General features: G+C 42.1%; 1 protein-coding gene across 2 annotated transcripts in view; it reads right to left on the reverse strand.

Moving 5' to 3' along the window:
• Positions 1-1133: 1133 nt before the first annotated feature.
• The window catches only part of LOC139754637 (inversin-like), a 36329-nt gene continuing 14692 nt past the window's right edge, over positions 1134-22770 (reverse strand). Inside the window, exons 1-6 of one of the 2 annotated variants that reach the window (XM_071672146.1) lie at positions 15691-15836; positions 11927-12650; positions 9953-10167; positions 8853-9063; positions 8412-8530; positions 1134-6220 (exon numbers count right to left, since the gene is read on the reverse strand). In XM_071672146.1, the coding sequence (XP_071528247.1) occupies positions 5857-6220; positions 8412-8530; positions 8853-9063; positions 9953-10167; positions 11927-12019 (1002 nt within the window). In that variant the 5' untranslated portion in view covers positions 12020-12650; positions 15691-15836 and the 3' untranslated portion in view covers positions 1134-5856. Of the gene's footprint in view, positions 6221-8411; positions 8531-8852; positions 9064-9952; positions 10168-11926; positions 12651-15690; positions 15837-22770 lie in introns of those variants that run through there. The other variant, XM_071672145.1, reaches the window with a different exon arrangement.

The raw sequence follows: 22770 nt of genomic DNA on the forward strand, positions 1-22770 counted from the left end.
AGCGAAATTAAAGTTTCGTGAAACTTGTACTTGACCCAACACGTATTTCTTGGACGCCGAGCGCTGGAAAATGTTGGATTTATAGACTTCTAAGTGGTTGTTGAACCAGAAATTGCTTTACACTGTTAAAATTTACATAATTGCAAAAAAAAAAAAAATGTCTACTGTCGTAATTCTATTCAAGAAGCACACAGCGGGATCAATTGGTTAACAGGAAATTAGAGGGTGGAACAGCCAGGTATTACCATACCCAGATCCCATATTTTTGCTTCTTAGTTTTCCACCTTCGTGAACGTGGTCAGTTGGAACGGTGGTTACCGTCATGTGCGGACGTACTTGTTGTGTTTGAGTTTTATGTGGAAACAACCATGAAAATGAGTGATGTGGATACACAAAGTGACTTTGACTAACAGATCAAGATTCAAGTGATGAAAATAGTGAAGACGATATACCTGGAATGCCGTCTGTGCTCGCTGCCTGGTTAAGAAAGGAACCTTTTCTCTCATTTTGTCTCACCAAATTGGAACGCGTAGTTTCTTTGCAAGTTAAGTGACTACCCTGACATCCATGTAAGTATGTGAAATTCATTCTGAATAGAGTTTGTAGTGGTGGCCTTAGGTTTAGGGAGCCCTGGGCATGACAGTCAAGTAGAGGTTTGATGATCTTTAGGAAAGTCATACATTCTCGATTTCACGTTGTAATTAAAATGAATTGAAATGATGAATTACAGTTGCCTGTTGCCTGTTCTGCTTAAGAAGGATCATGAACAATAAATCAGGTGAGGAAAGTAGGTAGATGTTGATACAATGGAAATGTTATCAAGTTTATGAACAAAGGTGTTGATAGTAAGGAAGACCTGAAAAGGCAACCCAAAGAAGAAGTTTGATTAATTTCAGTCATCCGTCTGTATCTAATAAGCCTTGCGTAGGGTGAAAAAAACTCATTTAGTGAAAAAAGAATAATTACCGTTTCGGACATCGAACGAATTTAGGACTTTTAAGTCTTGTTAAGCTTAGGTTTGTAGTATTATTACCATCTCGAACATTCAGCGAAATTTGAGATTAAAAATTTTGTCTTGGAACTTGCTGGATGTCCAAAACGGTAATTTTACCGTTATATTTACCGTTTTTCTGGATTATCATTTTAGAAGTCACTTTTTTATTTTTTATTCAGAGTTCATATTTAGTATTTCCTATTACCCATTAGTAGGTACAAAAGCTAAGTAAAGGTCGAAAATATTGTTTGTTGAATACTAACAACAGTATTATGTCGCCTAGATGTGCAAGATAAGGGTATTCTTTTCAGTCTTTCATTTGTAAAAATGTCATTTATGTAAGGATAGTTTTTGTAAATAATTGATTAGGAAATGACAGTTTTTAATGTTTCGATGTGACGGAAGTGTTACCTATGGTTGGTTTTCATTTTAATGATGGTTTAAGATTTTTTGTTCTTCATGGCTAGGCTGTTTTTGTATGTGGCATCTCAAAGGGTTGGTACGTTGACTCAAAACTTCGCATATTTCATTTCTCTTCGTAATGTTATCACGAAATTATCATTTTAGTGCGACCTTTAAAGATATGAATTTAATTGTAACCACTGCATCGACGAGTGAAAGTTTTATCTGGGGGAGAAAAGCTGAGATCAATAAATCAAGAAGGAATATGTAAGCTTCACTTAATTAGTGCACGAGAGGAGGGTTAAAGTATTAAGGTAAACGATTACTTTCCCAGCCGTTCTTGATTGTCCCTTGTAACGGTTTACCCATGCACTGAGTATCATTATAGGTTATGTAAAATACTTGAACTTCATTTTGTCTGGTAAAAGGTCCCAAGATACTTCACTGTGTTTACTTCTTTATAGTTACATAATTTTAAAGTGGTTAGTAAATGTTTCGTGAAGGGGATAGGAAAACGCCTTTATATATAAATAAACTATTCTACACACCAATAAATACTTACATAATACTACACAATGATACAACCTACGCGAGTGATACCTACATGAGTGTGGCAGAAGCCTCCTCTTACAATGATTAACCTAATAATGCACGTTATCCCAGACGAGTCATGGTGACCTGACGGGTACACCACAAATTACACAACCCTGCCAACACAGTAGCTACACACTCCACTGCCTTTCATAGAATACACCACAGCTGCTATGTACATTTCAAACATTCCAAGAACACCAGCTTCACAAAATTCTGTAACGACGATACCTTAAACAATTCGTCACAGTTCAACACACATACAATGTCTGAGTTTCCCGGTACAAGACAACCATCAACATAATGCCTTCATAGAATGGAAATTTGATGGTTTTTACTTCTGTGTACTTATAGTGAAGCAGGATTTCAGCTGTTTCATTTATCCGTATCAATTATGAGTTTTCTTTCATGCATATATATGTAGATGATAATCTGCCTTCTGCAATATATAAGTTGAGACGGGATTGATCCATGTTTAGAATATTGTTACTATCCTGCATCCTATCCAGTTCAAACGCGAAATGTATGGAAAGATATGGTTTCATTGCAGTGACTTCCCGCAGTGCAGTGCATTTTCATTCTCTACAGACTGTCTAGTCTCGTATGCTAATACTATTATGGGTGATAGACAAGGGTCGAGTCACCTTCAAACGAACTTAAGTCACCAAGTTTGTAGAGACTTAGCGCATATTAATTGTAATCGCCCATAAAGTGGAGGAAGCTCTCTCCAACATTAGTGCCCAGACAACAAGAAATTAACTGCCAGTCTGATATGCTAAGTGGTTAAGTGTGCTCAAGTGGAATGAATTGCAGGGATGCATAAAAGCTTAAGGCACCCCTTATTATGAGGAAATTTACGTGCAGATTCTTTATGCTGTAGATTCACTATTACTATGACAATAATGACAACTATACAAAAGCTGAGAAGCTCCAACATTTTGTACTAAGAGGGCGACAAGATCTCTGGGAACTGTGCTAAAATGGCAGCAAGAATTCTTAGGATTTTTTTTATCTTGCACGCATTTCTTTTAATCAAAATGTACGGCGATTCTTGAAATGCTTGACCATATTTTACCTGCTTGAGTTAACCATTACTTTGCCTCTTCCCGGTATTCTCATACGTTTAATCTCGCATGCCAACGTCTTTCGCTCAACAAACAAAGCTCTCTTAACGTAATTTAATGACTAGAACCACACTCATCGTATTCACGAACATTTATAAATTAAATTATGCACAAAAATATATATACAGTTGCCTTAAGGATTTGAGCATCTTAGATTGTGATTATTATTTCAATTATGGTTTCTTACGATTTTCTGGAAATAAAACTGATAACGTTGTACGTATTTTTACTTGTGTAGGATGATACTCAGAGCTGGTAAGGTAAAAGGGGGTGGGGGTGCTCAGCGAGTATTTATTTTTTTTTTTGTGCATTGTAGCAAGTTTAAATTTTCACATTCATGCTCTCAAGCACACATAAAACCAGTTCTCCAGTGTACCTTCCGTTTTCGTCAGCACTGTCCGTGTCCTCGTAACTTGCGCTTTTGTCCTCGTGTACCCTGTATTCTCGTCCAAAGCATGTGTTGTCCTCATGTACCCTGTACGTCTCTGTTCCTGTTTTTTTTTTTTTTTTATCCTGGTTTGCGACTTATTCAAGGCTTTGTTCATATCACCGGGTGTGCCTCATGCCTGTATTCTCATGTCTCTGTCTGTTGTGCTAAGTCTGTGTGCTGTGTCCGCCCTCCGTCTGTCTACCCTTCCTATATTTTCGTCAATGTAACTAGTGTGAATCCTAGTGTGTTTTAAGCTATGTACATCTTCGTCTGTTTCGTCTTCCAATATTTTCGTTAGGTAATAAGTAGTCTTCGTCTTCCCGCTCGCGGTACCATTTGACTGTTTCACTGAAGCCACCTCTACCCTCCGTTTGTTCAAGTCTGTACTTCTGTCTGTGCAGCTCGTCCGTTTCTCGTCTGTACATAGCCAGTCACCTGTATTTTGCCACCTCTTAATCTTCGTATTTGGCACCTAGACATATCGTGTTTTGTGAACGGCTGTCTTTGTCAGTGCATTTTATCCTAGTACTTCTATCCTTACCACTGTAATAACGTAACTATATTTTGCTGTATAAATTTTTCTTCCTAAATGACCTGCTACTTAGCTTGGCTGGGCAGTGGCAACACTGCTTACAGATCAGTGCTAATAAATTAATTATTGCATCAACTCTCAAAAGTTCTTTATACTATAGTCAGCCGTGCTGTTGGATGCGTTTGACATCTTGTTTATTAATATCACGGTCGTAAAGTTATTTGTATATCGGTTAAGAAATATATCACTAGTATATAGTATGTATAAATATTTTTCATGCCAGTAAAGTTAATCATTATAATGTGCTGACTAAGCTGCTCCAGGGATGCCTCTACAGCAGACACTAACCTAAGATCAAGGTGCTGCTGTATCCAAGGTGAAAGAAACATGGTGGGCGTAGCGTCCATCACTGGCCTGTCGTAAGGCAAAGTCTCTATGAAAGTCGTAAATAAATATCTTAACCTAAACACACGTGACAACCAGAGGCAGTCTCGATGAGGGCCGCAACACAGTGTTGCAGCTGCTGCCACGGTCTACTTATAAACCTAAGAGATGGTTCGGCCATCAGATTCCCATTTTCTCGTTAATGGAAAATTTCACCAGTTGAACAACCACCAGACGAATGAACTCATGAGAATCCGTCGGCCACAGGAACACACGAGAAAGACTGTACACTATCTTACGTAGTGACTAGCTGGGCACTCATCCAGGTTATTGTCTCCAATAGCTGTTTGAATAACAGGACAAGAGGCACAAATAATCGTAAGCATAATGAGGATACCTCATACCACGACCAACACGAACTTTACATCATATCACCTGATGCAACACAATAATGTACCATCATCTGCAACACAACAATACCATAAGATCTAATCTTTCTTGGGTTTATTAGTCGACAAGATTCTCATTCAATCGAAACATTTCCTTATTACTATCTCACTTATGTTAATCTTTGGTGAAGGTACAAATCTCATTTTCCAGAAGTGGACCACTCGGTGGTAGCTGGGAGTTTACGTTTAGTGAAGGGGATTGTATTATAGTCCTTATGAAGACTCGGTTCTCCTGTTATTAATAACTTTTGTGCCATGGTTCAGTCCCGCCAGACTCCGGCCAGGTCGTCATGATATGCGAGTATCCGAGCAAACACCACCACCCATATGGTCCGAGATGTGCACATCAAAAGATTCCCTTGGTTATATTACCCTCACTGCTGCTCACAGTCCACCTTAAATTTAATGACCATCAGCATGGTGAACAGGTGACATGCATTGACTTAGAATGAATAAAGTTCATGAGGGGAGCTGTTCATATCTTGTTCAGTGGGAGGAGGTGGCCATGATTCTAACTGGTCTTCGAAGATAATGGAAACTTCACAGGCAAGCGAGGATTCCGGAAACTTCACAGGCAAGTGAGGATTCCGAGGTGAGGGTGAGACGCATTGTTGGTAACTGTGTGCCCATAAGCGTTTGGTTGCCACAAGGCACATCTGGCACTCGGATGTTCGTAAATAAAGCCTAAGGTGAGTGGCTGTCCTGAGGCTTGTTCGATGGGCAAGTATTGATATCTCATATTGAGATTAATTACTGTTTTAATGTGTGCTTTGGCAGTAAGGTGTCGGTAGAAATGTCCATTTGGCGTGTCGGACGGGTGGGTGTTGGTAACAACGTTCCAAGGCGCGTGGCTTCCCCTTGGCGTGTCGGCCTGGCGGGTATAGTGTGGGTGTTGGTGACTTTGAGCCTTAGAGGAGTGGTTGTCCTGGGGCGTGTCCAGCAGGCGGGTGTCACAGTGGGAGCGGGGCGGGTGCCGGAACCGCCTCCACTTGCTGGCCATAGTTGTGGTGGGGCGGGTTAGCGGCGGCGCAATGTAAGGGACCCTCCAGCAACAGGTAGTTGAGCAGTGGCGGCGGCAGAGGCACCTGGGGGCCAAGGGTAAGAGCCTGCACGAGTGGCCTCACGTCTGTCTTGTGCCGGGTGCGCAGCGTAGCGTAGATGAGTGTGCGGCACTGTCGTTTGAGCGGTGGCGGGGTCCTGCTTTCCTCCGCCAGCCACGCCACAATATCCGGGTCCTCTTGCCACGCCCGCGGCAGGTGAGGCGCTGCCAGCCAGTCATACTCCCGCAGTGGACCACCGGCCTCCACAAGTAGCCTAAATAAATATTATCATTAGTCATAGTCGACTGCCTTTATAATTACAAGATATAGATAAATGAATGGGTAATTGCTTACTTTCCCAGCGCCACCATATCGCACTGATCAGATAAAGGAATTGGGAGATTGTTACATTAATTTTACAATGAAAAATAACAATTTTACTGTACTTTCTCACACTTTGAGTCAGGGAGAACTAAGTGGCCCGTCGATGCAATGCACCGACGTTACATACGCTTCTGATTTTAGTTCACAAATTTTGCCATTAATCGCAACGAAATCGCTGTGATTTCGCCACGTACATAGGTTTATATTACATGTAAGACACTTGATGGTCCAGCATTTTTTTTTTTTCTGCGCTGTAATTGGCCAACTATGGATTTGTTAAACCACAAATGGTAAATGAGGAAAATGACAGTTGTAATACTCTATGGTGACCTGAGGCCAGGTAAGCAATTCACAGAAACAGTAAAATGAGCTATTTTTTCCCCCCCTTATTCATTAGCAGAACTTACGAATTTAAGGGTAAGGGAATTAGTGGTCCCGATCCTGAATATTGAGTTCATTTTCATTCTACCATAAAAAAAAAAAACGAACATAATGGAGAATACATGGGCGAGATACCAAGATTATTCTCGGACTGAGAAACAAATTCTATGTGATCCGACATAGAGTCTTACTGTTAACAAGCGTAGAAAAGATCGGGTTAAGAAGTGATCTGATTTAGGTATTCAGAATTATCAGAGGGAGCACTGAGGAATGTGTGGAGGGAGAGGTCACTGCTTGGATGGGCAAAGATAGGTGTGTTTGAAAGTGCATTAGTCCCGACGATAGTGCAATGAATTCGAGGCAAGGGCTCTAGTTGGAAATGTACGGAATGTGAGTGTGCTGAAAATGAAATGTTTGAAGACAGTATGTGGTGGGAGGAAGGTGGATCGAGTAGAATATGAAAGGGTAGGAGAGAGGTTTGGTAATAAGAAAAACATGGTTAAGGCAGCTGAAAAGGTTGTGTTGAAATGGCTTAGACATTAGGAAAGAATGAGTGAGGCGAGGTTGACAAAAAGGGTATTTGTGTCAGAAGTGGAGTAAACAAAGGACAAGGAGAAGGGGGACACCGGATTGGAGATGGAAGGATGGAATGAAAAAGGCTTTGATTGCTCTGAACCAGAATATGCAGGAAGGTGCATTGGAGCTCTGTGTTATACAGGATAAGTTGTGCTTTCAATTAATTGAACCAGTGCATATGAAGTGGTCTACTGAAAATCATGGAAACGTCTGTAGGGGCCTGGTTGTGCGTAGGGAAGTATGATTTCCCTGCATTACATATGACAGCGAGGGAGCGAGTGTGAACAAATGAGGCCATGAGCTCGTCTGTTCCTGACGCTTCCTCTTTAACTCGGAAACGAAGAACAGGTATAATATATATATATATATATATATATATATATATATATATATATATATACACCGGAAACTTTTTTTTTTTTTTTTTTATACTTTGTCGCTGTCTCCCGCGTTTGCGAGGTAGCGCAAGGAAACAGACGAAAGAAATGGCCCAACCCCCCCCATACACATGTACATACACACGTCCACACACGCAAATATACATACCTACACAGCTTTCCATGGTTTACCCCGGACGCTTCACATGCCTTGATTCAATCCACTGACAGCACGTCAACCCCTGTATACCACATCGCTCCAATTCACTCTATTCCTTGCCCTCCTTTCACCCTCCTGCATGTTCAGGCCCCGATCACACAAAATCCTTTTCACTCCATCTTTCCACCTCCAATTTGGTCTCCCTCTTCTCGTTCCCTCCACCTCCGACACATATATCCTCTTGGTCAATCTTTCCTCACTCATTCTCTCCATGTGCCCAAACCATTTCAAAACACCCTCTTCTGCTCTCTCAACCACGCTCTTTTTATTTCCACACATCTCTCTTACCCTTACGTTACTTACTCGATCAAACCACCTCACACCACACATTGTCCTCAAACATCTCATTTCCAGCACATCCATCCTCCTGCGCACAACTCTATCCATAGCCCACGCCTCGCAACCATACAACATTGTTGGAACTACTATTCCTTCAAATATATATATATATATATATATATATATATATATATATATATATATATATATATATGCATAAATATACTAGTCTTTCGATTCGATCTTACCTGAAGAACTCAATGTCGATGTGCTTCATGGCCCAGTAAAGGGGTGAGTGGCCCTTGTAGTCTTCCAGGGTCAGAGGCACGCCAGCTGCCACCAGCTCTAGTGCCATCTCCCTCCGGCCCTGACAACCATAGGACATTTTCATTGGACCCTACATGCAATTTGTGGTGTTCATAAAGCATTCATTGAACATGGTATTGAAATACGTACTCGCTTTCTACATTTAGTTACTGATTGTATACCAATATTTAACCAATCCTCTTAACTGACTTCATCATGGTATGTCAGGCTTTTGAAAAAAAAAAATGCAGATACTTATATGTTTCAAAATATTCAACACTCATGTGTAAACATGGTGCGACTGCGTAACCTACGTTGAACGAAGGTTCAGCCGATAGCCAAGATTTAACACATATAAGACCACGTATAAGACCACAACTCACCCGGTAGCCTAGAAACTGCATGGCAATATTGAGAGGGTTCTCCGAGGCTCTGATGAAGTCTATGGGCGCCCCAGCCTTCAAAAGGATTCTCACGAAGGCCAGCCGCTGCTCCTTGACGGCAAACCACAAGGGAGTCTGGTTGTAATAGTCTCGCAGGTCCAGGCGCGCCCCTCTTTCCACCAGCTCCTCGAATATCTCCCTGTGGCCAAGTCTGCTTAAGAATGAGTGAAGTGTGTCACAACTCGCGTAAGGATTAATGTTCTGCAAGAACATTTGTATCTTAGATGTTTTCTTACTTTACGGTATTAAACGTAAGATGAAATTAACTGTGAAGACCAATATTACAGCTTTAATGTTCCGTCAGTAAACCTTGCAAATGTTAGAAGCTTCTCCGGAGTTTTATATATATATATATATATATATATATATATATATATATATATATATATATATATATATATATATATATATTTGAAACTAATTTTTTTTGTGAAAAAATAACTGACAGGTGGAAACTGGGGAGACCTGCTGTGTTAAAGAAAACAGTGTACATGTTGGAAAATATGAGGAAGTAAAACGTTCACAGTCTAGTTTTGGAATGATAGAAGCTGTCACTGAGTTAGCCAATTCTCAAGTTGCCAACGTTCATTATAAACAAGACGTAGTGGCGCGTCACGTTTTGTTTAGGTCTAAACTAGGAATGGAGACACAGTTTAGGTCTAAACTGGGAATGGAGACACAAACCAGTCATCGAACGAGGTAAAGCAAATTAATAGCTGTAATAAAGGTAAAGGGAGAATACTATGACTAAGATTAAGGGGACCATGAAAAGAAGTGAAAATAAGGAGAGTTGAGAAGGGTTAAACCTCGCTGAACTATGTTAAGGAAGGCGAAGGAATATAGGGACAACCTTCAGAAGGTTTGAAGCAAACATTTCATTCGGTTCATCACTTTAAAGGGACAAGAATTAGACCACAAATATTCCGGATGAAGGTACGGTATTGTCTTTCTAAAAACAGCAGACTATATACCTTTCCGTCATACCCTAGTCCAAGTCAAAAACAGTTTTAGGTTTGCGATACTTGCACCGGAACACTAACCTGATGGCAGATATGATAGGCGTCTCGAGACGTTCCAGATGGTCTTTACTACGTCTATCGAGGGGCGCTCCGGCCTGCACCAAGATCCTAAGGGCGTCGAGGTCGCCGCGGTAGACAGCAAGGGAAAGGGCGGTGGTGCCTCGCACAGGGCAACCGAGATCCATTCCGCTCTCGGCCAGCCGCATCACCTGGGCCGTGTCCCCCGCCACGATAGCCTACCGCACATTTAGGACTAGTAATACCAAACATATATATGGCAGTCAAAACAGCCTAACATTAACTTATCCCCAGTCATAAGGCCCCAACATCTAACGTTATCTCCACTCTAGATGGCTTCCTCGCATTTAATGTTAATCCCAAACAGGATAACAAAGGAATTATTCAATTCTATCTTTATTGTCAGTAGGGATGTTCTGGGATGTTTTACTCGTATATTTCCCAACTCCGGTTAAGATGTGGAAGTTTGTACTCATTTTCTTTCCCCAGTTCAGTGATACAAATACTTCCTCAGAACTTTTCTCTCTAACCGACATTGTTTAGACCTTAAATCACTATTATCGGTATTCCTAAGCAGAATGACTAAATTATGATAATCCTTCAGTTCGAAGTGATATAGGCTACTTAATGGCTTATATTTCCCCCCAAAAGGCTATTCATTTTGATAATGTTTCCAGTCAAGAAATAAGACACTTCGTGCGCGCGTTTACTTCCATCAGGATGGCGTCAAGGTAATTATATAAATATCTCCCGAGGTAGGATTGGCTAGAATTGGTCTCGCCTCTTGTTGAATATTACGGTAACTTCAGCGTTCGAAACCTGCGGGTGTCGGGGGGAGTATCAAATCTATATGTGACCCATGGAAATGTGGTATCCAAGGTGACCCACGTAGTTCTGTAAAAACTCATGTAAATATTTATTTGTAATGTGGTACTTCTCTTGGCCTAAAGCTTTCAAGTCTGAATTTAAAGATTTCCAGGGAATTTTGAAATTTTGCCGAAAAAAAGCAATGGCGAAACTTGTGTATCTGGCGGATTTTGGCGATGATTTTTTTCCCCATTTTTACAAAATGTGAAAAACGATGTTTAGCAGTCGTCATTGGCTTGCCACCTGCCTAAGCGGGGGAGTTTGGCATCAATTTTAGTAACTCAGTATATGACATTAAGAGAAAAAAAAATCGCATCCTGTGGAAAGTATCTATAGTTTACAAGCAAATTGATCAAAAAGGAATTGGTACTGTGATGAAAATTCTCCCGTCCTTCAGGTGGCAGTAGAAACATTGTAAATCATCCTTAATTTTTGTCGAAATAGGCTTTATTTTGAGGCTGGATCGAATTCATCGTCCAGCAGTTATATTTTTGTTTTTAAATCGTCTTTTAATGCTGTCCTTTAAACAAGTCTTTATCACATGTGCCTTTATACTGTTGCGCTTTTTACATATGGAAGAGTGACACGTTTGGTCCCCGGGACAAATTCTGACCCCAGCTCCCTTGAAAAAATGTGTTCAGAGATATATATATATATATATATATATATATATATATCTCCGATGGACAAGTTTGGAAGTTGTGCCGACAGAAAAAAAAGTTCAGAAATTATATACTTGCTTCGTTTAACTATGACATAAAGTCTTTCATAGTGAGTACGTTGCACTGGTCAACATGCTGACTATGAATCTTTAGCTTTGGGTTCGATCCTTGGCGTAGGCGACCAGTTTGCTAAAACTGATCTTCCTTCCTTTGATCGGTTGATGTAACTTTACCATACTGGGTATCTGATAGTGTGTAAATTTTTGTCTTGAATTGTTTCCTTTGAAAAGTCTAGCCCAGAAACTTTGACTCTCCCGTAACACAGTATTTTACCGAATTATTCTTTTTTTTCTTTTTAATATGCATCCATTACCACAGACTGCAAGTTACAGAATATACTCATCACTTCTTAATACTATTCACATATGAAGTTAGAATCGTTGCTCACCTGGTGAAGGTCGAAGATATGTGGCATCCTGCCCATTTTGGGAGAGCCCACCCCCAGCACACCACTGGAGGACACACAGCACGAGGTGATCATGAGTGGCGGGGGTGTGAGTCGAGGGCGTGTGGGGTGACGGGGAGCAGGGCGCCCTCGTCATGGGGCCAGCCTGAGGGTAAGACCAGCCTTTACAGGTCCGGAATGCCAGCCTTGTGGCGATATGGGTTATCTTCGCAAGCTTTACGGTGATATACGTGAGCAGAATCTGGAACTTAACATTTCAGACTGACTGACAAGTAGGATCTCACAACCAAACTACTAATTTTCCGTTACATATTTTTGAAATGTTTGGTACGTTCTCACTGACGGGCGAGTAGAGGTGATTTAGTTGGTCATTTTTCGTTCCCTTTTGTCTTTGGCTGGGCAACATTTGTTTTGTTTGCTATCAGTTATTCTTTTTTTTTTCTAAGCGAACGTTACAGTACTACATATACTTGCACATTGCTCACTTTGGTTAGCTGTCATTGGCCAGCTGCTATCATTTCCTTAAAAATTCCAGATCTTTGTTCTTCCATGTTTGTTTTTTAGCATGGTCCGTTCTCTCCGTTCACAGCGCATACAACTTTCTCAGGACAGTTGAAGAACTTGATATGCGGAGGCCTCACCGCTGTCATGACGTCACACGGTGAGCTCCGCCCATCAGCCGGCCACGACGGATGTATCAACCAGTCTGGCAACATACAAGTGTGTTAGTCTAGTTACCGCTCTCGATGACGTACATTAACACCCCCTTTTGTTGATGTGATGACGGGATGTCATTGCTGAAGGCATCACTTGTGGGTGTGATTTACTAAAAATCAGACATGCAGGGTTACTAATCTATTATATAAATATTACCAAGAACCTTGTAATGCCTATGTATCCTTGACCCTATTTTTGCTGCAAGGCGATAAATTTAGAAAAGTATATATATATATATATATATATATATATATATATATATATATATATATATATATATATATAACGTACTAACTCTAAACACCAAGACTGCTAAATTCATAAACACTTTAGATTTACACAGGACATATTTTACTCAGCCTACGCTTGAGTGTATATGCAAGCTAGAATGCGGAACAGGGGAAAAATAATCCTAAAGTACAGAATCATAAATAATACAGACTTTGGCAAATCACATTTAAACCTTTCTCATCCCCTTGATACCTCACCGTTGTCAAGACACCATATTTTGACATGTCAACACTGACCCATTCCATTTGGGTCCATTACTAACAATAAACTCCTGATGTGACATACCAAAATTAACATACTCCATAAAGGGTCCATGACATACAAGCAGCAACATCTCGGACTTACAAGCTATGCGACGGTGTTGTAAGGTGACACAGTAACTGTAAATGTATTCATCGCTATGAGAACCACGACATCAATCGGTTGATGCTGTAATGAATTTCAAGAAGCCCAACCACAGTAAGTAGGTTATGAGGGAGTTTCACTGTCGCTGTGGTGTGTCTTGAACACTAAGCACGAGGGGACTACGACATGCTGTCTGGGGGGCTAAGAAAACCAACATAAGGAGAACAGTAGATTATTACGACACGCGACATGAAGGACTAACACCCGGGGTCGTGGTGACACCTGATATATGAGAGACATGAGACAACGACACCTGTTTTTTAGGAACTGGGACACCTGGTAACATGAGACTATATGGCATTCAGGATTACGACACCAGGCATGAGACACTACGACAGAAGGGATGAAAGACAACGAGACAGTGTTAGACTCTGAACAACGACACCGAAGATCAATAACTGCAACACAACGTGTGAGGGACTGCGACACCCGGCTTGAAAGTCTGGCACGGTATAAGGGACTACGACACCCGGCAGTATCAAAATACAAACGGAAACACGTTGGAACCTCGGAACCAGCAGAGTTACTTGAGTCTGTGTGGGTCCCTAACCTCAAGAAAACGAAGAAATTGTAAATCTAACGCTGTGTTATCTCGAACGTTTTCTGAATAGGATATTTATTTAAACATTAGGTCACACCAGCTGTTGTGACGTAGCAGGAAAACAACAAGTGTGACGGGAACTGGTGTGACGCGAGGCTGCTACTTGAGGCGTCCTGGTCACACCGTGTTACCCGAGACGCAGCCTGAAAACCTATTTTTCTCTCTGTTTTTAGATTGATGTCGTTTTATTAAGTATCACGATGAGTTAACGATTTTGTTTACCGTAGAACAGAAATACAAATAAAATGGTTGTCATTAGATGTATGATGGACAATAATGCCACATGACGAGGTTCATAATTTGGAATTTAACATCGCCCTCTCCAACAGCTGCTGTTGAAGAGAATGTTTACATGAATAGGTCTCGTGTAAGCAACATATATATATATATATATATATATATATATATATATATATATATATATATATATATGATATCCTGAATGGAATGACTTTTATAATTTAGTGCTGAGCCGACACGGTCACCAAACAAAACTAAATGTCTGAAAATTCGTATAATTATTTGATCAAGCACAGATATCCTGAATAACGACCTATAGTTCTCCCTCATTATTTAATAACGTATTGTTATGCTGTGTAAGTGCGGTGCATGTGATAATTTCCCCCATCACTGTTATTACTACCTGGTACAAGGGGCAGGCAGTAGGGCAAGGATTTGGATGACCTCGGCTCACTTTTCCTCCTCTTCGTAACCCTTTTCGTTTTCTCTGTTCACCGTCACGGTTGGGGAATCTATACTGACATATTTTACTTTCATGTCATTATCACTTCACTCACGTAACCTTAACTTACTCTTACTTCTCAATTACTATCTTCACTCTCATTGTTTTCTCTTTCCTTCGCATAAAATCACTTTCCCTCCACTCCGTGCCTTTTCACCTTATGTTTTGCGTTCCACATTGCTGTTCATCGTGTGCATGGTCCACACTTAACAACACAACACTTGGGGGAAAATTATGGAAACATAACGATGCCATGAGCTTTCGTGGTTCCGTATGAATCACTGACAGTGTGTAGCGGTAGGAAATGCACCAGAACAGAACACTTAATAAAAACGGCGTATTGAGGGGGCGGAAGTCAATACATGTTGTAGGCATCCGACCACAGCTGACACAGGCGGCGCTAAACAGTAATTGGACCAGGGGATGAAAGAAACCGGAAAGTGCGGTGTAATGGTCGCAGCCTCTCAGGCTGTACCCTCTGATTACTGTGGTAGCGAAACCCTCCTTGGTCTTAAAATGAAAACTGTCACTGATTCTACATCATCTCTCCTTTAATTCAGCTCTCATCGCCAGTTTTCATATATTCTTTCGATTTCTATTGGTATTTGGGACGAAAATATAATTTGAAATTAGTGCATTTAAGTCACTTTATTAGTTTCAGCGAAGAGAAGAATTTTCACACGGAAAAAAAAATTGTCCATCTCTGCCTGATATATTGGATACATGATACAATTGCAGTAGTCCAGTCCACGCAAGGTAGACCGGAACACCCCGATATTACAACACCATTTTCGCATCACTCTTGTTTTCCTACGTGTTTAAATGCAGACAGTTGTTTTAACATAGAAATATCGAGTGTCACTAAAACGTTGTGTGAGAGGACTGTCAAAATCAGTGGATTAACGTAAATGCTTGGGTCACAAATGAAGTGAATGGTATAGTTGCCAGGAAGCGCATGAATATAAACACTGTCCTTTCTCTTTCTCTTACCAAATGTTAATCACTTCATGTTTCCGGACTTATCCAACGGAAAGAATTATACTTCGGGTGTTGGCTCCTTGGCAGCAGAGGGGACTGCAGGGTGGACTACTCTGTTCCAGGGCTGAGGGGACACTGGAGTCTCACGTGCTGCCCTAGGACACGCGAGTTGCCACACACCACTAACCTGGAATTAGTGTGTCAATGATTCATGGAAGGTGGATCCAGCTAGGCCGGAGTTATGAAACGATCTACCGAATTCGACACAGTTGTGTCACTCGTTCTGTCAAGCATTGCCCTTGCCTGCAACACACTTGTCATGAACAGTGTCAGGCGCTGTGTTCAGAATTTCTTGTCTGGCAGGCACGTGTCACTATTGATTTCTCGCCAATCTCTCTCTCCCCCCCCCTCCCCTCCCGTACCGTCCTCGACGCCCCCGCTGGTCTATATAGAACGGAATTCTGATATTTGCTATGTAACGTGTCCGGGTGTGCGTGTTGTATCAACGCATGATAATGTGTGGACAGATGTGCTAACTGGGTTAATGAACACCGTGAAAATTCAAGGTGAAGCAATATATATATATATATATATATATATATATATATATATATATATATATATATATATATAGATAGATAGATATTGTGTATGTGTGTTTACGGTCTGTAGGAGGTAACGCCGCTAGCGGGAAGTCTTCGACGGGTGTGCATCTCCGTCAGTCGACGACGTAAGTGTCCAGCGTCATCGAGAACCTTCTCGCTCGGAAAAAAAAATAATAGTAAGCCCACTTTACGCTGCTCCAGCTTGGAATATGGTGACCTCGAAGCGTTACGGTTCCGTATAAAAGCGGCCCAGGACTATTATAGTAATAGTAGTAATTATAGTAATGCTGATTACCTTTTTACATTTCTGCCCCAGGATCCCCTTCTGTGGAACTGCCGCAGAGCCCAGGAAGCCGGCCATGTCCACGGGCGGGACCACAGGTCTTGTGATGTGTGTGTGTGTGTGTGTGTGTGTGTGTGTGTTTTGGATGGAAGGGTAAGGACATTTCATCTAGTTTCCATGCCTCGCATCCATACAACACCGTCAGGGCTACAATACTTTCATACATGCCTACGCTCGTCCTCCCACACAATGACATCCCTTTCCAAACATTACCTCAGTTCTTCCAGGACCTTCTACCCCTCACCCATCTGATGTCGTCACTTCACCCCCCATGGTTTCAGCCTCTGCCATAGCCACTCCCAGGTATCTGAAACACTCCACTGCCTCCAGATTCTCTCCACTGAAACTTTCGCCCAAGATAATCTCTCTCTCTCTCTCTCTCTCTCTCTCTCTCTCTCTCTCTCTCTCTCTCTCTCTCTCTCTCTCTCTCTCTCTCTCTCTCTCTCTCCGCTGATGATCAGATTTTGTGTCGCCATCAGATTCGTGCAACCCCATGCTAACCACTGTTGAGCGGTAGCGCAAAAGGATGGCAGAAGAGCTCAATTTGCCAAGCTGGGAATGAGGCGAACTAAGTCATATTGCCGCATGAAGAACACATAAACACATAGGTACTCGTGTGACTGTGTCATCATATCCACAAACCCATACGTGTACAAGTACTTGGGGAAATGAGACGTCTCGACATTTCACATGAATCACATATGCCCGTATGTAGAGAGTATGTCATGTGGAAGTCGATACATTATTTGTTGTTATTGATATTTACTTGTTTAGTTCATCCCCTATACCATTAGTAGTAGTATACGTATATGTTATAAAGAGGATTATCACGTTGATATGAATGTTGAGGCATTGGTTACGTCAGGGAGAGGTCTGGTATTGGTAAATATATAAGATAAATACATGTTGAATTCTAAACTTCAGTGATATAAAATGTAGTGTGATGAGGATCACCTCGGGAAATTATTTAGGAAGGTTATGGGTCCACGGACATGGATAAGGTCAACTAGTAGCTAAAGATAAATGTGCTGAATGTAGGATTTTTTTCATTATCATTATTTTTATTTTTTAGCGTTTTCTGTTATTCCTGGGCGGCGTTCATGTTTGGTATGGCCATACTGGAGAGATAGTGACGACCCTAGTGGAGATTTAGTGTGGCCAACATAGTGATACAGTAGGGCCATATTGGAGAGATAGTATGGCCATTATAATGACACAGTGGAAGAAATTAGATTATATTTTTGACATTTCATTGTCTGACCTGATTCCATGTTGTGGAGACGGAAGTTGCTCCTGTCATATGGAGACTATGTCTCCTGAAGCCTGTCGTATGGAGACTATGTCTCCTGGTGCCTGTCATATGGAGACTATGTCTCCTGGTGCCTGTCATATGGAGACTATGTCTCCTGGTGCCTGTCATATGGAGACTATGTCTCCTGGTGCCTGTCATATGGAGACTATGTCTCCTGGTGCCTGTCATATGGAGCCTATGTCTCCTGGTGCCTGTCATATGGAGCCTATGTCTCCTGGTGCCTATCATATGGAGACTATGTCTCCTGGTGCCTGTCATATGGAGACTGTCTCCTGGTGCCTCTCATATGGAGACTGTGTTTCCTAGTGTCTGTCATATGTCCCCTCGTGTTTACCTATCATAAACATTCACTTAACAATTGAATCTATTGTTGGCAACGTTGCACGCCTGCCAGACACCGCCATTAAGAATATTGTACAGTATTATTTGCCTGCTATTTATGTTTAAAATTTCCATTTTGTAGTACACGCATGTGCCTTTTTTTCTAAAGACTTATATATATATATATATATATATATATATATATATATATATATATATATATATATATATATATATATGGTTATGTGAATAGTTTCGGACATCATAAATTCAAGAGAGATGGGTCGTTATCGTATTTATTTCAGCCGGACATAAATTTTGAAAGGTGGAGATTGACTTGAAAGCCATTCCTCCCAAAGCTTATCCTCCCGCCCCGTGCCCCAGGGAGAGTGTACGAGGGGCACGGCTTAGCGCTCATTATTTCCGTAGCGGGTGGGAGGCTGGTAGACCCGACTCGCTGACGCAATCATTGCTGTAGTCAGCTGCCAACTGCTCGAACAACTTTTTTGAAATTGTGTTCCGTGGCTGTTGGAAATTTACGAAAAACGCGCGCGCGCGCGCGCGCGCGCACACACACACACACACACACACACACACACACACACACACACACACAATACTTACTATTTTCCAGGGGTTCCTGCAGTTCTAAGGTTGCGCTACGCTCAGTCGCAGGGGCAGGGTTAAATCGTTTGAAGGGAGAATTTGATTGGTGTCCCTGAACTCCTGTTTCCTCAGTGAAACGGAATCCGGTAACACCTATGTTCACACACACACACACACACACACACACACCAGAGAGAGAGAGAGAGAGAGAGAGAGAGAGAGAGAGAGAGAGAGAGAGGAGCATTAGCTCTCCTGTGTGTAATGAGCCGAGGATAAAATTCCCAGAGACCGGTTCTTAGTCACTGCTCACCCTCGGGAGACCATGTTAATCACTGCTCACCCTCAGGAGACCATGTTAGGCTCGCCCTCGGGAGACCATGTTAATCACTGCTCACCCTCAGGAGACCATGTTAGGCTCGCCCTCGGGAGACCATGTTAATCACTGCTCACCCTCAGGAGACCATGTTAGTAAAGTTTACAAAAGTCTCTCAAGAAAATTCACATCACCACATTCTCCATCCCTCCCAGCCTTATCTCGTCTGTTTTTAGTTTTTTTTTTTCATTTCATTTATAACGGAGTACGTTGAGAGATAAACACTGATCCGTGTTGTACGGCCTCCCACCGTCACTGCCATAGAGTCTCATCCGTGTTGTACAGTCTCTATCCGTCACTGCCATAGTCTCATCCGTGTTGTGCAGTCTCTCGCCGTCACTGCCATAGAGTCTCGTCCGTGTTGTGCAGTCTCTCGCCGTCACTGCCAGAGAGTCTCATCCGTGTTGTACAGTCTCTCGCCGTCACTGCCAGAGAGTCTCATCCGTGTTGTGCAGTCTCTCGCAGTCACTGCCATAGAGTCTCATCCGTGTTGTACAGTCTCTCGCAGTCACTGCCAGAGTCTATCTCATAGCAGTTTGTCCTCCTGACCAGGTGTCAGTCTCTGGCCTTTTCGGGGGCAGCCAGGTGTTGCCTAGTGTAATTAACCTTGATGGTCACCATTGGTCGGTCTGGCTGCCGTCTGTCTCTCGTTGCCGCTACCAGGGACTCACAGCTTCGTTGATCAGGCGTGGTTGGTTAACTATCAGTACATCCCTACGTGAGTCTGGCGTTCATACAGACGCTTCATGTGTTTTTCGTCCGCATTATTTTCCTTTATATATATATATATATATATATATATATATATATATATATATATATATATATATATTTATTTATTTATTTATTTTGCTTTGTCGCTGTCTCCCGCGTTTGCGAGGTAGCGCAAGGAAACAGACGAAAGAAATGGCCCAACCCACCCCCATACACATGTATATACATACACGTCCACACACGCAAATATACATACCTTTACATCTCAATGTACACATATATATACACACACAGACATACATATATACCCATGCACAATTCACTCTGTCTGCCTTTATTCATTCCCATCGCCACCTCGCCACACATGGAATACCATCCCCCTCCCCCCTCATGTGTGCTAGGTATCGCTAGGAAAAGACAACAAAGGCCCCATTCGTTCACACTCAGTCTCTAGCTGTCATGCAATAATGCCCGAAACCACAGCTCCCTTTCCACATCCAGGCCCACACAACTTTCCATGGTTTACCCCAGACTCTTCACATGCCCTGATTCAATCCACTGACAGCACGTCAACCCCGGTATACCACATCGATCCAGTTCACTCAATTCCTTGCCCGCCTTTCACCCTCCTGCATGTTCAGGCCCCGATCACTCAAACTCTTTTTCACTCCATCTTTCCACCTCCAGTTTGGTCTCCCACTTCTCCTCGTTCCCTCCACCTCCGACACATATATCCTCTTGGTCAATCTTTCCTCACTCATTCTCTCCATGTGCCCATACCATTTCAAAACACCCTCTTCTGCTCTCTCAACCACGCTCTTTTTATTTCCACACATCTCTCTTACCCTTACATTACTTACTCGATCAAACCACCTCACACCACACATTGTCCTCAAACATCTCATTTCCAGCACATCCACCCTCCTGCGCACAACTCTATCCATAGCCCACGCCTCGCAACCATACAACATTGTTGGAACCACTATTCCTTCAAACATACCCATTTTTGCTTTCCGAGGTAATGTTCTCGACTTCCACACATTCCTCAAGGCTCCCAGGATTTTCGCCCCCTCCCCCACCTTATGATTCACTTCCGCTTCCATGGTTCCATCCGCTGCCAGATCCACTCCCAGATATCTAAAACACTTTACTTCCTCCAGTTTTTCTCCATTCAAGCTTACCTCCCAGTTGACTTGACCCTCAACCCTACTGTACCTAATAATAACCTTGCTCTTATTCACATTTACTCTTAACTTTCTTCTTTCACACACTTTACCAAACTCAGTCACCAGCTTCTGCAGTTTCTCACATGAATCAGCCACCAGCGCTGTATCATCAGCGAACAACAACTGACTCACTTCCCAAGCTCTCTCATCCACAACAGACTTCATACTTGCCCCTCTTTCCAAAGCTCTTGCATTCACCTCCCTAACAACCCCATCCATAAACAAATTAAACAACCATGGAGACATCACACACCCCTGCCGCAAACCTACATTCACCGAGAACCAATCACTTTCCTCTCTTCCTACACGTACACATGCCTTACATCCTCGATAAAAACTTTTCACTGCTTCTAACAACTTGCCTCCCACACCATATATTCTTAATACCTTCCACAGAGCATCTCTATCAACTCTATCATATGCCTTCTCCAGATCAATAAATGCTACATACAAATCCATTTGCTTTTCTAAGTATTTCTCACATACATTCTTCAAAGCAAACACCTGATCCACACATCCTCTACCACTTCTGAAACCACACTGCTCTTCCCCAATCTGATGCTCTGTACATGCCTTCACCCTCTCAATCAATACCCTCCCATATAATTTACCAGGAATACTCAACAAACTTATACCTCTGTAATTTGAGCACTCACTCTTATCCCCTTTGCCTTTGTACAATGGCACTTTGCACGCATTCCGCCAATCCTCAGGCACCTCACCATGAGTCATACATACATTAGATAACCTTACCAACCAGTCAACAATACAGTCACCCCCTTTTTTAATAAATTCCACTGCAATACCATCCAAACCTGCTGCCTTGCCGGCTTTCATCTTCCGCAAAGCTTTTACTACCTCTTCTCTGTTTACCAAATCATTTTCCCTAACCCTCTCACTTTGCACACCACCTCGACCAAAACACCCTATATCTGCCACTCTATCATCAAACACATTCAACAAACCTTCAAAATACTCACTCCATCTCCTTCTCACATCACCACTACTTGTTATCACCTCCCCATTTGCGCCCTTCACTGAAGTTCCCATTTGCTCCCTTGTCTTACGCACTTTATTTACCTCCTTCCAGAACATCTTTTTATTCTCCCTAAAATTTAATGATACTCTCTCACCCCAACTCTCATTTGCCCTCTTTTTCACCTCTTGCACCTTTCTCTTGACCTCCTGTCTCTTTCTTTTATACATCTCCCACTCAATTTCATTTTTCCCTGCAAAAATCGTCCAAATGCCTCTCTCTTCTCTTTCACTAATAATCTTACTTCTTCATCCCACCACTCACTACCCTTTCTAATCAACTCACCTCCCACGCTTCTCATGCCACAAGCATCTTTTGCGCAATCCATCACTGATTCCCTAAATACATCCCATTCCTCCCCCACTCCCCTTACTTCCATTGCCAGTTTGGTTTTATTTCTTAAAATGAGGTTATATTTCTCCGGAACACTTTGAAAAACATGGTTATGTTCGCTGCTGAAGGATGGTAGGTGGGGGTCCTCCTGCCAGCAGGTGTCGCACCAGGCAGGCACCCGCGCCACGACCCACTCCACTCCTCAGGACTTGTAACACTTTAT

The sequence above is a fragment of the Panulirus ornatus genome, chromosome 17 (assembly GCF_036320965.1).
Source record: "Panulirus ornatus isolate Po-2019 chromosome 17, ASM3632096v1, whole genome shotgun sequence".
NCBI classification, from domain to species: domain Eukaryota; kingdom Metazoa; phylum Arthropoda; class Malacostraca; order Decapoda; family Palinuridae; genus Panulirus; species Panulirus ornatus.